Here is a 14,006-nt window from a genome sequence, read left to right on the forward strand (position 1 = left end):
TCCAGCTCAGGCATGTATATGTATATGTATATGTATATGTATATGTATATGTATATGTATTGATTGTAGAGATATGTCTACTACTTAATCCGATGTGTCAAACAGACTATGAAGGTCGTGGCCCACTTGTCAGGTTCTTGAGAAGAGGAACAAACATCTTCTTAGATCGTATGAAGTAAATACCAAATATTTTGCTGATTTGGACACAAGCATAAGAAGACAGTTGTTTTAGACTTTGTGTTATCAAATGTTGTTTAGACATTGTGTTTATTTTCGCATTTTGGTTGTTTGATTTACGTCTGTTTGATGTTTGTTGCGTTGTGCAATGTTCTCAATCTTATGGCTATACAGTTGTTAAGGGGATGATCCAAAGATGAGTCTAAAATGTTTGGAATATTAGTCCCTAAAACCATAAACTTTGGCCAAAATTTGATATTTCCCACGAATTTTAAAATTAGCGTAGAATATCACAAACTTTACACTTTGTTTGGTATTTTTTCCAAATTGACCCAAATAAGATATTTTCTTCAAAATCTTATTTTACGTGGCCAACCGTGATATGTTTTATGGTATTTTAAACCACTTTTTAAGTTCATAACAAGTATCATAAAAAGTCACGTAGAAAAATACATTGATTTAATTGTGTCAAGTATGATAAAAAAAAAACTCGTAAGTTAGCCAAATATGGTGATAAATATGCCGTGAGAAATACCAAACAAAGTGCAAAGTTTGTGAGTTCCAGACCAATTTTAAAGTTCATGGGAAATACCAAATTTGGCCAAAGTTTATGATTTTAGGGACCAATATCCCAAAATGTTTATATGTTTTACTCCCTCCGTCCCCAAAGAGTATGAACTTTGGGTTTGGCACGGGTTTTAATAAGTAAGGGGAAAAGTAAGAGAGATAGAGAGAAATAGTAGTGGAAATAATGTTAGTGGAAAGTGGGGTCAACATTATTATAATGGTATAAGTGTTAATAGTAATGATATAAGTTGTAAATAAAATGATGTGTAAGGGTAGTATGTTATTTGAATTTTTTTAAAATAGAAAGTTCACACTCTTTAGGGACGAACGGAAAAAGAAATAGTTTATACTCTTTGGGGACAGAGAGAGTATAAATTAGTCTGATATATACTATGCAAATTCAGGGACAATGAGTCAAGTTAATATGTAGAGTATAAGAGACTTGCTCAGCTCATCGTAAATGTACGATTTATTTGATGTGTTCAACGTAAAGGGAGTGTCAAACAAACATGACCCTTAATTGCTTAGATTTAACTTAAGAAATTAGTTAGTTATAAGTGTAGAAACATCCAAAACAAGTTAGGAGTTCTTTTATAAATTTTCCACAACTTCTATGTGTGGAGTCTTTCCCAGCTCTAGTCAGCCTTCAACAAAAGTTTCTTGATTTTTGTTGTTTTTTAGAGCAATTTTAGTTATACTGTCTCTTTGTGGGATCAATACTTATTGTACTACTTTTAATCTTGTTTTAATTTCTTGCATTTAGTAAATTTTTAGGGAATTTATTAGTATTTGATTGTGGTAGAATTTTAGACTCTATATATCGCGTCCACCTTAAAACTTAGGTTAAATAATTTACAAGAACATATGTTGTCGGTTATCGATCTGCTTCCAACCTCGAATTTGCTCAATTTGGATCGACCTTAAGTAATTATCCAAGCCGTTGAAGTGTACAATGTACACCATTAGCCACAACTTTGAAGTTTTGTTGAATTATCTCAACTACGTGGCATTAAACAAAAAATCGACAATAACTCCTTTCCCCAAGCAAAAAAAAGCATTAATGGGATGAACAAAATCAGGTTTTTAAGTGATGAAGGATTCGAACTAGATTCAATTAAAAGACAATGTTTTTTATTATAAATTGAAATGATTTATTCGTCCTAAAGTAAGTGTTATGTATATAAATCTTACTCTCGAATAACGGAATAAGTGTCCATGTTCAGCCAACGTACTAAGGTTATAGTATTATGAAAAAACTTTTTCTTTTACCATTGTCCTTTTAGTTTTTGAGCAAAACTAAAACTTTTTCATTCCATCCGTTTTGATGATGAACAAAAAATCATGGTGTGACCCTGGCCCTATGATTGGCAATAATGTTGGCCTCTAATCATATTTGGACAAAGTTGGTTCTAGTCTTTATGACGAAATGAAACTTGTAAAAGAAATTGTCTTGTTCTCTTTTCACATCATCTTTTACATGTGAGTTTGGACCAAGGTCTACAAATTAATTAAAGTATCTTTTGGTACAAAACCAATTGTATTCTTTTTATTATTATTGATTTGATTCTGCCCGTGACAGACAAGATTTTGCTTGTGCGCAAATTCCTTTGTGTTTTAAGACCCACATTTGATGCTATTATTGACATTCGGTTGCATATCAATCCTTCAATATTTTTGTTCAGGTATGCACACATTATAGGTCGCAAATCATAGACTATGTAGAAGTCGTTAATTTCGTGTCATTATCTCTCATTTTACATATGTAAAAATATGAATTTCACTATTACAATTATTCTTGAAATCACTTTCATATATAGTACTAGCTAGTATAATTATGCGATTACTATATAAGAGGATATTATATCATCAATATCCGTTCTATGGGAATATTGAGCATCGAGGCCGATGAGTTAAGTTATTCCTATGTAACCTGACAATGGATTTATTTTTTATACTTCATAGTAATTCTAAAACGATTATTTTAATATATGGTCTTATCCTAGAACCCTTGCTCAAGTGGAGACATCCCCACTTATAAGGAATTTATTGAAAGCCAAATTTCAAGCCCATGCCATTGTAATTCTACATAAAAGAGAGTGGTTGTTATAGAACTTTCAAACCAGCCATTTCAACCAAAGAATGGAATAAATTCAAGAAAGCAAGCGAGTTGATGGACTTTGTTAGGGTTTGCATTGTCATGTATTTCAAATTTGTACCAATAAGCGTATGTTTGTTCATAGATTTCCATTCATAGATGAGTTATCTACCCTACCAAAAGTTTAAACAAAACACATCTTAACAGTGGTTGCAGATCAGCCAATTTGAAAATTAGGGAGTATTTACAAAATCTCATCAATTGACGAGATAAGTCACAACTTAACTAGTAAGTCGGGATTCAATCCACGTCTTAAGATAGTCGAGGGACCATTATGGTTCTTTTTCTAAATTCTCATCGACCATCAGTATATTAACGGTTTGGATTAATTATCTAACCATATGGATATTTCTTTGTCATTTTAACAGTTCATGGACAAAAAATTGTAAGCAGAAAATGTTAGAATGACTCTTTTGCCCTCAATCCATGGTCCAAGAGTAGGGATTGATCAATCAATAAGCTGCACTCTCTGTTTGGGGTCAAGTCACTTTCATTACAGCCTCACTTGGTATTTCAAGAATTGTATTTCACCAAACCATACAAAACATAATTAAATTTGGGTCAGAAACATATATGTTTTCATTGGAAACCATCACACATTTTATCTAGACGATGATACGTGGGCCCAGATTTTGATGGGGATTCTGATCTGGCATAAAACTTGAATATGAGTACATGTTTTCTTCGAAACAATGTACTCCAACAAGTTTTGGGATTGATTGAGAAATTTACCATATGTTGGGGGTGTTTCTCGAAATAGGAAAACTTAATCACCCTTAAATTTTCTTTCAAATTGGCCCAGCTAATCGGAACTGAATAATTCTGTACTGACAGGTCAAGCTGCAATTGGGCAGCATGTGATTATATATTTTTAATATGTGTATATTTAAAATTTATTCATACAACATTTAACTGTAAATGCAACATTATCATAGATCGATAGAGAAAGGAAGAGCGGGCAATATAAATATATAATTAATAAATTTTTTAATGGAATCTAGTTTGAATTGAATATCTGTAAAAAAAAATGTAATTTATGAATAAAAAATAGTTGAATACATCCTAGTACTCATATGGGATAAAGGATAAATTTCTTTTGTATTCCACCCCTGAATATGACTGATAGTGATGAGAGACAAAATACAAAATATACAACTATTTTGCCCATGCGTGCCATTTACAGCAAAACACCTTTTAAAACTTTCTAATTTACAATACATATTTTGGCTTATTATTTTCACCAATTATAAAGAATCAATATTAAAAAATATTATCCTATAACAAAGAGGAGACATAAAGAGCAAATTAAGCACAGTACATTGCATTAATCATTGTCTAATCATCTGTAAAGCTAACACCAAACTAGCCGTGACGGCAAACAACTAGTACTCCACTATTTACGTTTATCGATATGGAGTATATGAGTTTGCAGTATCTTCTCTTCCTCCTTTCTTACCAATTAAATTTAGTCATTTCTTTTTTTTATAGAAAACAAAATATTTAATTAATCTTACTTTATTTCATCACATGCTTTAATTTCTCTTTATCATTTCTACTTTAATCGTCTCTCTTACTTTTCAACATAATTTCTTAATCTTCATATATACCTAAAAATACCTAAAAGTTTTGACTCAACTTAATTGAAATGAATGGAGTATTATATTCTCAGAGCCGGAGCCAAGATTTGACGTAAAGGAGTGACAAAAATATATTTATAAACATATTTTGTAGTAATGAGAAAGGGCATTTAAAGGAGAATATAAAATAAAATTTCAAATTTGAAGAAAAATATCATTGATATAAACTTTTGAGAGAGACAAATGCCCCACCAACCTTACATCTAGATCCGCCGTTGTATATTCTTTTTAAGACGAGAGAAATCTACATTACTACGACCTAATCACTATTGGGTAAATCAGGCTTTTTAATTCAATACTTAACCCCATGCTGAAAACGGAAGTACTCTTTCCGTCCCTGAAAATTTGTCACTTATTTCCTTTTCGCCCGTCCCTAAAATTTGTCACCTTTCATTTTTACAATTTTTGGTAGTGAATCACACATTCCACTAACTTGTTCACCCTCACAATTTATTATAAAACTAATATATAAAAGTAGGACTTACATGCCACCAACTTTTTCAACTCACTTTCTGTTATATTTCTTAAAACTCATGCCGAGTCACGAATTATTAGAGACGGAGGGAGTAGCGGCGTATCATAAAAAAACCCACACTAAAAAGCTCCCCACAATTTCTAGACATCTCCCAATCAAGATAAGAATCAAACCACAGGATGTGAGAGTCATTATAATAATTAGTGACTTTAATCTCACTTACTCCCTAATTGAATGTTACTAGTTGTGGATGGAAGCAGCAGCCGTAACTTATGTCAGTAGCAGTCTGTATGTATATTCGGTAAAAAAAGACCTAAAATGGAGTTTGGAGTTGTCTCCATTCGTCACGAGCTGCTCCATTATCAGTTATCACTCACTCCCACACATATAAACACATCTCCTCCTAACTAACTCGACTATCTTCTCAAAATGCCACCACCAACAACAATCGACATCGCCGCCGCCCGCGATCTCGCCGCCGCAATCCACCGCCACATGCACGCCGTCCTCGCCAACAAATCCCTAAAACACAAATGCTTCTCCAAGCTCAACATCCAATCCCAGGAATTCTTCGAATTCTCCGACCACTCCGTCCTCTCCAACCTCTACTGGGGCGTCGACAACGCGGAGGCGGCGCTCGATTCACACTCCTACGAAGAAAGAGAGAGCAGGCTCGACGCCTCCGAGAAAATGCTGCAGATCCCGGCCTCCCTGGACGGCAGCGGCGCCACCTTAGGGATCCCCAACGCCTACCTCGTCTGCTCCTCCTACCTCTACCTCGCCGCCGTCGAGTTCACGCGCGCCCACCAGTGGCGCGGCGCAGCGCATTTCCTTCAGGCTGTCTCGATTAGTCCGAGGATTGTGTGCCGTGAATTCGCGCCGGGAATATGGCGGGAGCTTGTGCCGCTGTTTGTGGGGGAATCGATGGGCTTGTCTGTGCCGTTGGATGAGTTTGACGATGGGATGATCGACGATGCCATGAGATGGATTGCCCAAAGATACAAGCCTTGGTTGATGTACTACCAGATCATGTCCGCAGGGGATTCCTGCCGGACCGACGCCGTTTCTACACCTTTGTCAGTTTCTCTTCTTCCTTGTCGATTTTGTCATATCGTTTGTCTAGTGCTTTTTTTTTAAAATATTAGTACTATCATTTAATACCCATTGTTTCATTTTTTAGAGTTAAATATTCTGTAAAATGTTTCTGGCGTTTGGAATATCGACGTGTTATATAAAATTATATGTCAATCACCCAAATTTATGTTAATTACTACCAAAATTTTACATCAATTTTCAATTGGCGTGTAATTGCGGGTGCTACGTTGATGTTTCAATCGCAAGAAATTTTTGCATGCCAATTTATTCTTAAAAAATGAAACGAATGGTATTGGATAGTAATTAAGTAAATGGTCAGATATTTTCGGATAAACAACCTAAACGGTGAGACAAAATCGACTATTTGTCCTTCAATAGATGCACCTAATTAACCGTTTTGACATTGAATTTTCTGAATACGGAATTACTTTCGGCTGTAAGATTGTTTTTTCGTTTAAGGTGTGCGATGCGTGATAAATATTTCTGAAATTAATTGATGAGATATTTTAGGAGCGGAGTTCAAAAATCGTGCGAGCAAAGAAATGGAGTGAGAGCTAATAATCCTAATGTAAGTGATCATAATGAGTTAATATGAAATTCAATGGTCATATGATACAGTTCTAAAAAGTAATACTATACTCTAATAAATTTTTGGGTGTAGCAACCTAATACTCATCAAGAAAGCGTAACTAACGACGTGCACGAAGAACCGCACGTCGTTAGTGGTGCCCCAACGTTGGAACGACGCCGGAGCATGGAAGCACAAGCTAAGAGCAATCCGAACACCAAATGTGTCAAAGACATACTAACGGAATCCCAACCAGACACACCAAAATCCTCAATTTCAGACAACCTTTCCTCGGTTGATGATGATACTTTCTCTGAGGTAGGTACTTTCTTTTTTATAGCTAAAAAACAAATCAATCAATTTACAACTAAAATCAACCAATTTTACTTCAACTAGAGTTGTGGTGAAGATGAAGAAGGAGAATATCTGAATCACATTGACTCACTATCTTGGTAAGTTTTAACACTTGAATAGCACTAAAATTGGCATATAGCTTACATATTAGAAGCAATGCAGGAATGCAAGAACATCCATTGGCAAGAAGAGGAGAGGATCTCTTAACATTGATGAAACAAACATGGAATGTATTCACAGGAGTTTCTCCACTTCAGGCCTCAGATCAACATATCAGTATGCTCCCCATCACGGTGTATGGAGAAGGGCAAAGAGCCTAAGCTCCCAAGCCACGCAACGGCTAGAGGAAACCGAACAAAATGGAGTAGTCGAGAGAATAATCTCCAAGCTCTGCTTCACTGAAGAGCTCGGCAAAACTGAGGTAGACTACACCGTGGAAATAAACACCATCTACCAAGCGTTAAACACAAAGACAGGCCTCAAATACTCCCTTTTAAAAGACATGATTTTAGATCATCTCATTATATCAATCTCTACCTCAAAAGAGGACATGGTAGTAAGGACATCACTAGCCATACTCTCCACTATTATCACTTCCAACACATCCGCCGTGGACGACATTAAACGAAAAGGGCTGCACCTACACGACCTAGCTGCAGCCCTCAAACGTCGTATGCACGAGGCAGCCATTGTCATCTACCTCATCAACCCACCGCCCGCAGAGGTTAGAACGCTCGAGCTCCTTCCCTGCCTCGTGGAGGTAGTCTGCACTGCCTCCACGAGCCATAGGGTGGGGCCGATCACCCCTCCCGCTGCCTCATTGATGATCATAGAGAGAATGGTGACCTCGTTCGACCCTGAGACGAACAGCGCGTATCTGGCAGAGATCACCCCGCCTGGGGTGCTCTCTGCCCTCGTTCGTGCCCCGAGGAAGGACCACCTCGATGAGGTCGCCTCCTTGGCTCTTATACTAGCAAAGAGTATGTGCTTTGATGGGAAATGTAGGAGATACATATCCCAAATATCCCACACAACGACATTAGTCTCCCTCCTTTCGAGCAACCAAGAAAGAGCTGCCTCTGCTGCTCTCGAGTTCTTCAACGAGTTGCTGAAAACGCCAAGGTACATATCTCACCATTAAATCTACTTACACAAAACTCATCACTTTTTTTTAGTTGTGATCATGAATTTGTACTAGATCATCTGCCATATCCTTATTGGAGGAGATGAGGAAACAAGGAAGCAGCAGCAATTTGTGTGCTCTTTTCCTACTTGCACAGAATTCTACTCCTGAATACAGAGTTCTAGCAGCAAATGTACTACTACAGCTAGAAGTTTTTGTAAGTTAAGTTTCATAACAAAAGAAAAAAAAACATAATTAAGAAATCATTCTTGTCACAAGCTGAATTTATCCCTCATTCTTTTAGGAAGATACATCTGCAAAATCCACGTATGGTGAAGAAGCGGCAGAGGCCCTCTTCGAAGCATTGCAACGCGAAGAATTCCCACAAACACAAGCTCTTTCATCGTTCATCCTAGCAAATCTTGGTGGGACTTTTTCTTGGACAGGAGAGGCCTACACAATGGCTTGGCTGGTGAGGAAAACTGGCTTAAACTTATCACAGCATAAGAATATGATCAAAACCTATGACTTTCTTGATCAAAGTTTGCAGGTATTTTCATAATTGGTCTCTAAATCTTAAGAAAGTTAAGACCCCTTGTTTAAAGCAGTATAAAGACTGGATCTTTTTGTGATTGCAGGATGGTGGAGTAGACTCATGGTGCAGCAAGATCGCGCAGCGGATACTGCAGCTAGGGACACGTGTCTTTGAGGCATTGGACAAGGGACTAAAAAGCAAGATAAGAAGAGTTGCAAGGGAAAGTTTGGTAGCTACTGCTTGGTTAGGGCTTGAGCTCATGAAAGGCCATGATGAACTGAGGCATGCTGCTTGTGAGATCCTGCTGCATAGCATCGAGCAGTTCGTGCATCCTGGTTTTGAGCTTGAGGAACGCCTCTTGGCTTGCTTGTGCATCTACAACTACACTTCAGGCAGAGGTAAAAGAAAAAGTTGCTAAAAGGTGTGTTGTTTCATCGTTGTAATTGCTTGAGTTTTATGTTGTAGGGATGAAGAGGATCATGAGTCTATCAGAAGGCGTTAGAGAATCACTTAGACGTTTGTCGAATGTGACTTGGATGGCTGAGGAATTGCTCAAAGTGGCTGACTATTTCCAGCCAAATAAGTGGGTGAGTAGGCTTGTTTTGGTGTTAATGATTATTCCACATGTTTTGGTTCTGATGCTAAGCTTAAAAAACCACATATGCAGCGTATATCGTGTGTTCATAGCCAGATCTTGGAGGCGGGGACTAAATGTAGTGCAGCTGTGACTGCACTTATTTACTACAAGGGCTATTTATGCAGTGGATATGCTGATGGATCTATTAAGGTACACTGATCTATTTTTTCTTGCATACTATGTTGCTACATTTGTTTGGTTCATGACACATATGACCTCATGGCAGGCGTGGGAGGTAAAGGGTCAGACCGTGACACTTGTGCTTGAGAGGAAGGAGCACAGAAAGGCTGTAACATGCTTGGGTCTCTATGATCCGGGGAGCTGCCTCTTGAGTGGCTCACCTGATAAAACTATCAAGGTCGTAATCATGATTGTGGCGGATGCTAGGGAAAAAACAAATTTTTTGTTGACGTTGCGTCTGTGTGTTTTTTTAGATGTGGCAAATGAAGCAGAGGAATCTTGAATGTATTGAAGTGATACCTACAAAGGAATCTATCAGAAGCATAGATTCTTTAGGGGAACTGATTTTTGTTACTACTCAAAGCCATAAATTGAAGGTACATATTTATAGTTAGGAAACATAGTAAGTTATAACAAAAGACAACAAATGTGAAACAAAACTTATGTGTTTTTTCTTCTTCAGGTGATTGATGGTTCAAGAAAAGCAAGAGACGTGGTCAAGAACAAGAACGTAAAATGCATGAGAGTGGCGCAGGGAAAGGTCTACGCAGGGTGCGTTGATTCAAGCATTTTGGAGGTGATGATAAGTAACAACCGGCAACAAGAGATCAAAGGGCCATCAAAGGGCTGGATGCAGAACAAACCTATTAGGTCTCTTTCTTTGTATAAAGACTGGTTGTATAGTGCAAGCTCAGCCATTGAGGGGGCAAAGATGAAGGTAAAGAAGAATGTTTTTTCACACTAGCATCAAAGTTCATGTGCACTGCATTGAGCTAAAGAGACGGGTAATGTAGGAATGGAGACGAAGCAGCCGGCCTCAAACATCAGTGGTGCCGGAGAAAGGATCAAGCATTCTAGCAATGGAAGTTGTGGAGGATTTCATCTACTTAAACTGTAGCACATCAATGAGCAGCTTGCAGGTAAGCAACCACAGAGACTTCTTGAATTCTCATTAAGATTTTTCACTAGTTGCACATTTGCATTCAAGATTGAGTTTTTAGTGATACATTTGGCTGAAAAAACACAGATATGGTTGAGAGGGACACAACAAAAAGTTGGAAGGCTATCAGCAGGGAGCAAGATTACAAGCATACTTTCTGCCAATGACATGATTCTTTGTGGCACTGAGAAAGGAGTGATTAAGGTATATTTCTATTTTAATTTCTTAATAATTCCTTCGCCACTACTAAACTTATGCTAAAATGACAGGGATGGATCCCTCTTTAGAGGAAGATGAGCGGTGACAATTGCACTATTTTTTTGGTGATTCTTATGGATTTTGGGCAGAAATACAATTTTTGGTGTAAATATAGAGATGAAGTCCATGTAAATTGTTTGTGATATAAGCGTGTAAATTGATTGAATACCTCTAAAAGTCCATAGTGAATGTGTATTCATTGTTTTTCTTTAATACTAATGTTTATTGCGTGAGTAAGCAATATGATTTTAATCTTCAGTGTGTACACTTAGATAAAAAAAATAAAAAATTGTTTCTTTCGCACATCTTTTTCTTGTATAAATTTTATTAATTTTACTGCAAGTTAAATATAGTTGGAATTAGGAGAGACGAGTAAGATTGGTTTCAAAAAAATGTAGAGGATGATTTTACATTGTATCAAGTTTTAAGTTAACATGAAATTAAATACCAAAATTTGGTCTAAATCGATTGCATTTTTTACTTACCCCCCTCCGCCCTAAAAAAATCAAATCACGACAGATGAATCTTTAAATTTTCAATGTTCACTTCAAAAAGAGTTGTTCGCGATATTCGGTTACTTTCAGCTCATTAGGTTTTAGAAGTCTCTATTGGAATTTTGTTTTTAATGAAATTTGACGAAGATATACTAATACTACTTGAGTAGCCATATATACAGAATATTCTGTTGGCATTTCACTTTTAATGAAATTTGACTATGCTTGATATTCTTGAGTAGCATTAATGCATATATACTATACTACTAGTAATAGAGAATTCATAGTATTTGTTAATAGGTGTTAGTCACATACTTATTGCATCTGAATTCAGAAAATATAAGCAGATATTTTTAAGTTTTAAGTTTTACGTAACTTTTAACTTGCAATATGGTCATTAATTACCATATTTTGGGTCCATGGCAGTCAATTTCGTATAAAAAATTTAACACAAATATTTAAGCGTTAAAAAATCACGTTACGACAGGAAATTAGACCTTTTTTTTTCGTAATAAGATTCTTTGATTTTCTTTTTTTACTCCGTATTTAATTTTCTTGAAAATAAATTTTCTAAAATTCCAAAAGTGGGCTAAAATGGTGCCAAACACGCTTCAACAACGTGTACTGATGGAATTCCTGTTTTGCAGCTGCGCTCTACAAATTGCAATTCTCTTCTGGCAAATAAACCCTTTTGAATATTAAAAACTTTGAAGAAAAAAACAGAAAGGTTGAAGCGAAAATTAAAAACAAAGATGGGAGAAGAAAAGGGCAAGATTCAAGCTTTGAGGGAATGGGTTGTGGAGCACAAGCTTCGTACTGTTGGTAACGATGAATGCAATTTTGTTTTTCACCTAATATTTTTCTCCAAGATTGGTTTTTTATTGGTATTTTCGCCCCCTTTTTAATTTGATTAGAATTTGTTTTTAGGAACTTTGTGGGCGAGTGGGATTCTGGGCTCAATGGCATACAATTGGTCCCAACCTAATATGAAGACAAGCGTTAAGATCATTCACGCTAGGTACGTTTCTACTTTTTTTTTTTCTCATTTCTTGAATTCCCATTTGGATTTTGCTGTTCAATTGTTGTGTATGATGTTATAATTTGTGCATATGTTGTTTCGTGGTATTGTGATGATTACAATTGCAATTAGGTCGTTTCTGGGAGATATATAATGAGTTGTGAAGTTATGGTTTTGAATGTTGTTGGCATATCTATGATTTATGAATCATGAAGAAATGCTTTTGTGTCGTTTTCTGATGTGCTTGTTGTGATTCGGATGTTCACATAGATGCAATGGGGTTATTAATTGTTGAGGTTCTTGCCGTGATGATAGTGCACGCTATCTTGGTGTCTAAAGTTGGATTGAGGACTGAATACTTAATTTTATGGTTTTGTATGTTGTTGGCAGAGTGCATGAATGGTGATGAATTGTGCTTGATGTGTTTTGTTATGTGCTCGTTGTGATTTGGAAAATGTGTAGATGCTTTCGTTTAATTTGCTTCTCAATTGTTAGCATTGGCTCTTGCCTTGCTAACAGGTTACATGATTTTTGCTTCTAAAGTGGATTGAGGATTGAACTGTTGCATGATATTTGAGGTTTGATCATTAATGTAGCTTGTAGATACAAAGATTGCAATTTAGGAATATATTTTGTTGTATCCCTTTCTGTTTATGTAGCAAGAAACATACCCCTTTAGTACCTGAGCTTGGTGATATCATGTTTCTTCCAAAGCTGGCAAACTGGAGTCGACTTTGGGATCTTGAGCATAGTTATATCCGGTTCCTTGGGCAATAGGCAAACTGAAGTCAATTTAGGGTTCTTGATTTCCATTGTCGATTTTAGAGGAGAGGTCAAAAGGGGTGCTTTACTGTCTTTCTTGTCTGTTTTCAGTAGCATAACATCTTGAAGTTTTGTATTACTGAGCTGTGTGTTTCGGTGATCATGAAGCTGATGAGATTTTTCCCCAGCAGCGTGTTAGCACAGTCTAGTATCTTAAGAGTTGAGGTTGATTTGTTATAAAAAAAACACTAACACTTGTAATCAGGTTGCACGCTCAAGCACTTACTCTTGCTGCATTATCTGGGGCTGCTATTGTCGAGTACTACGACCACAAGTCAGGAGCGAAAACAGAACGAGTGGCAAAGTTCCTTGACCTGAAAGAGAACCAGCACAAGAATTGAATCTTGACTTTTGGATGAGTAAGAAACCGTTTGCACTTACCATACTCCACTTCTTTATATCAGTAATAAACTCAGATGCCATATTGGATATTCATACATGGTGCGGCCGCTATCTATAAAGATTAACAAACTTTACTCGAGTTTTATGCTTCAGTAGGGGATTTGAATACTGAGATGAAGCAACGAGGTTTTTTTAGCCTTACTCTAATATGGTTGTGGATGTGTTGTAGTCTTGAGCTTCTACTCATATTCTTTGCAATTTCAACAGTTAGGGGAAAAAATGCATACCATTCTTGTTCTTAGTTCGTTTCGTTTTTCTACATGCTTTTTTGTATCAGATCTTTATATAGTTAAAGAGTTTATGCTGGAAGAGATAATTGTGGATTAGAGTGATGAATAAAATTTTAGTGCTCCAAACATATTGTCATCATGTCATGTGCTGTCACCATCCAATTATAATTGTAAAAATATTGTCCCTTCTTATTTTCCGCTCTCTACAATTATGATTCGTTAGACATGCTACGAGGCACTCAATTTTGATGAATAAAATTTTAGTTTTTTGGACATATTGTCATGTGGTGTATCTAATTAATTACGGTTGCAAACATACTCTCCTAGTACTTTTCTCTT

At 36.6% G+C, this 14,006-nt stretch overlaps 2 protein-coding genes across 2 annotated transcripts; both read left to right on the forward strand.

Annotated features, from left to right (window-relative positions):
* Positions 1–5,219: 5,219 nt before the first annotated feature.
* LOC121799645 (putative E3 ubiquitin-protein ligase LIN-1) lies at positions 5,220–10,914 on the forward strand. Its single transcript, XM_042199072.1, has 16 exons — positions 5,220–6,087; positions 6,617–6,674; positions 6,768–6,992; positions 7,071–7,126; positions 7,191–8,150; positions 8,227–8,368; positions 8,456–8,701; positions 8,790–9,084; positions 9,152–9,273; positions 9,354–9,473; positions 9,550–9,681; positions 9,758–9,880; positions 9,967–10,221; positions 10,298–10,423; positions 10,531–10,647; positions 10,713–10,914. The coding sequence occupies exons 1-16, from the start codon at positions 5,441–5,443 to the stop codon at positions 10,728–10,730; spliced, it is 3,642 nt and encodes a 1,213-aa protein (XP_042055006.1). The 5' UTR covers positions 5,220–5,440; the 3' UTR covers positions 10,731–10,914.
* An 888-nt stretch (positions 10,915–11,802) lies between these two features.
* Positions 11,803–13,793, forward strand: LOC121799647. The gene is made up of 3 exons (XM_042199075.1): positions 11,803–12,017; positions 12,123–12,213; positions 13,241–13,793. Exons 1-3 carry the CDS (start codon positions 11,948–11,950, stop codon positions 13,374–13,376), a joined length of 297 nt encoding a protein of 98 aa, XP_042055009.1. The 5' UTR covers positions 11,803–11,947; the 3' UTR covers positions 13,377–13,793.
* Positions 13,794–14,006: the final 213 nt, after the last annotated feature.

The sequence above is a fragment of the Salvia splendens genome, chromosome 4 (assembly GCF_004379255.2).
Source record: "Salvia splendens isolate huo1 chromosome 4, SspV2, whole genome shotgun sequence".
In the NCBI taxonomy this organism is placed as follows: domain Eukaryota; kingdom Viridiplantae; phylum Streptophyta; class Magnoliopsida; order Lamiales; family Lamiaceae; genus Salvia; species Salvia splendens.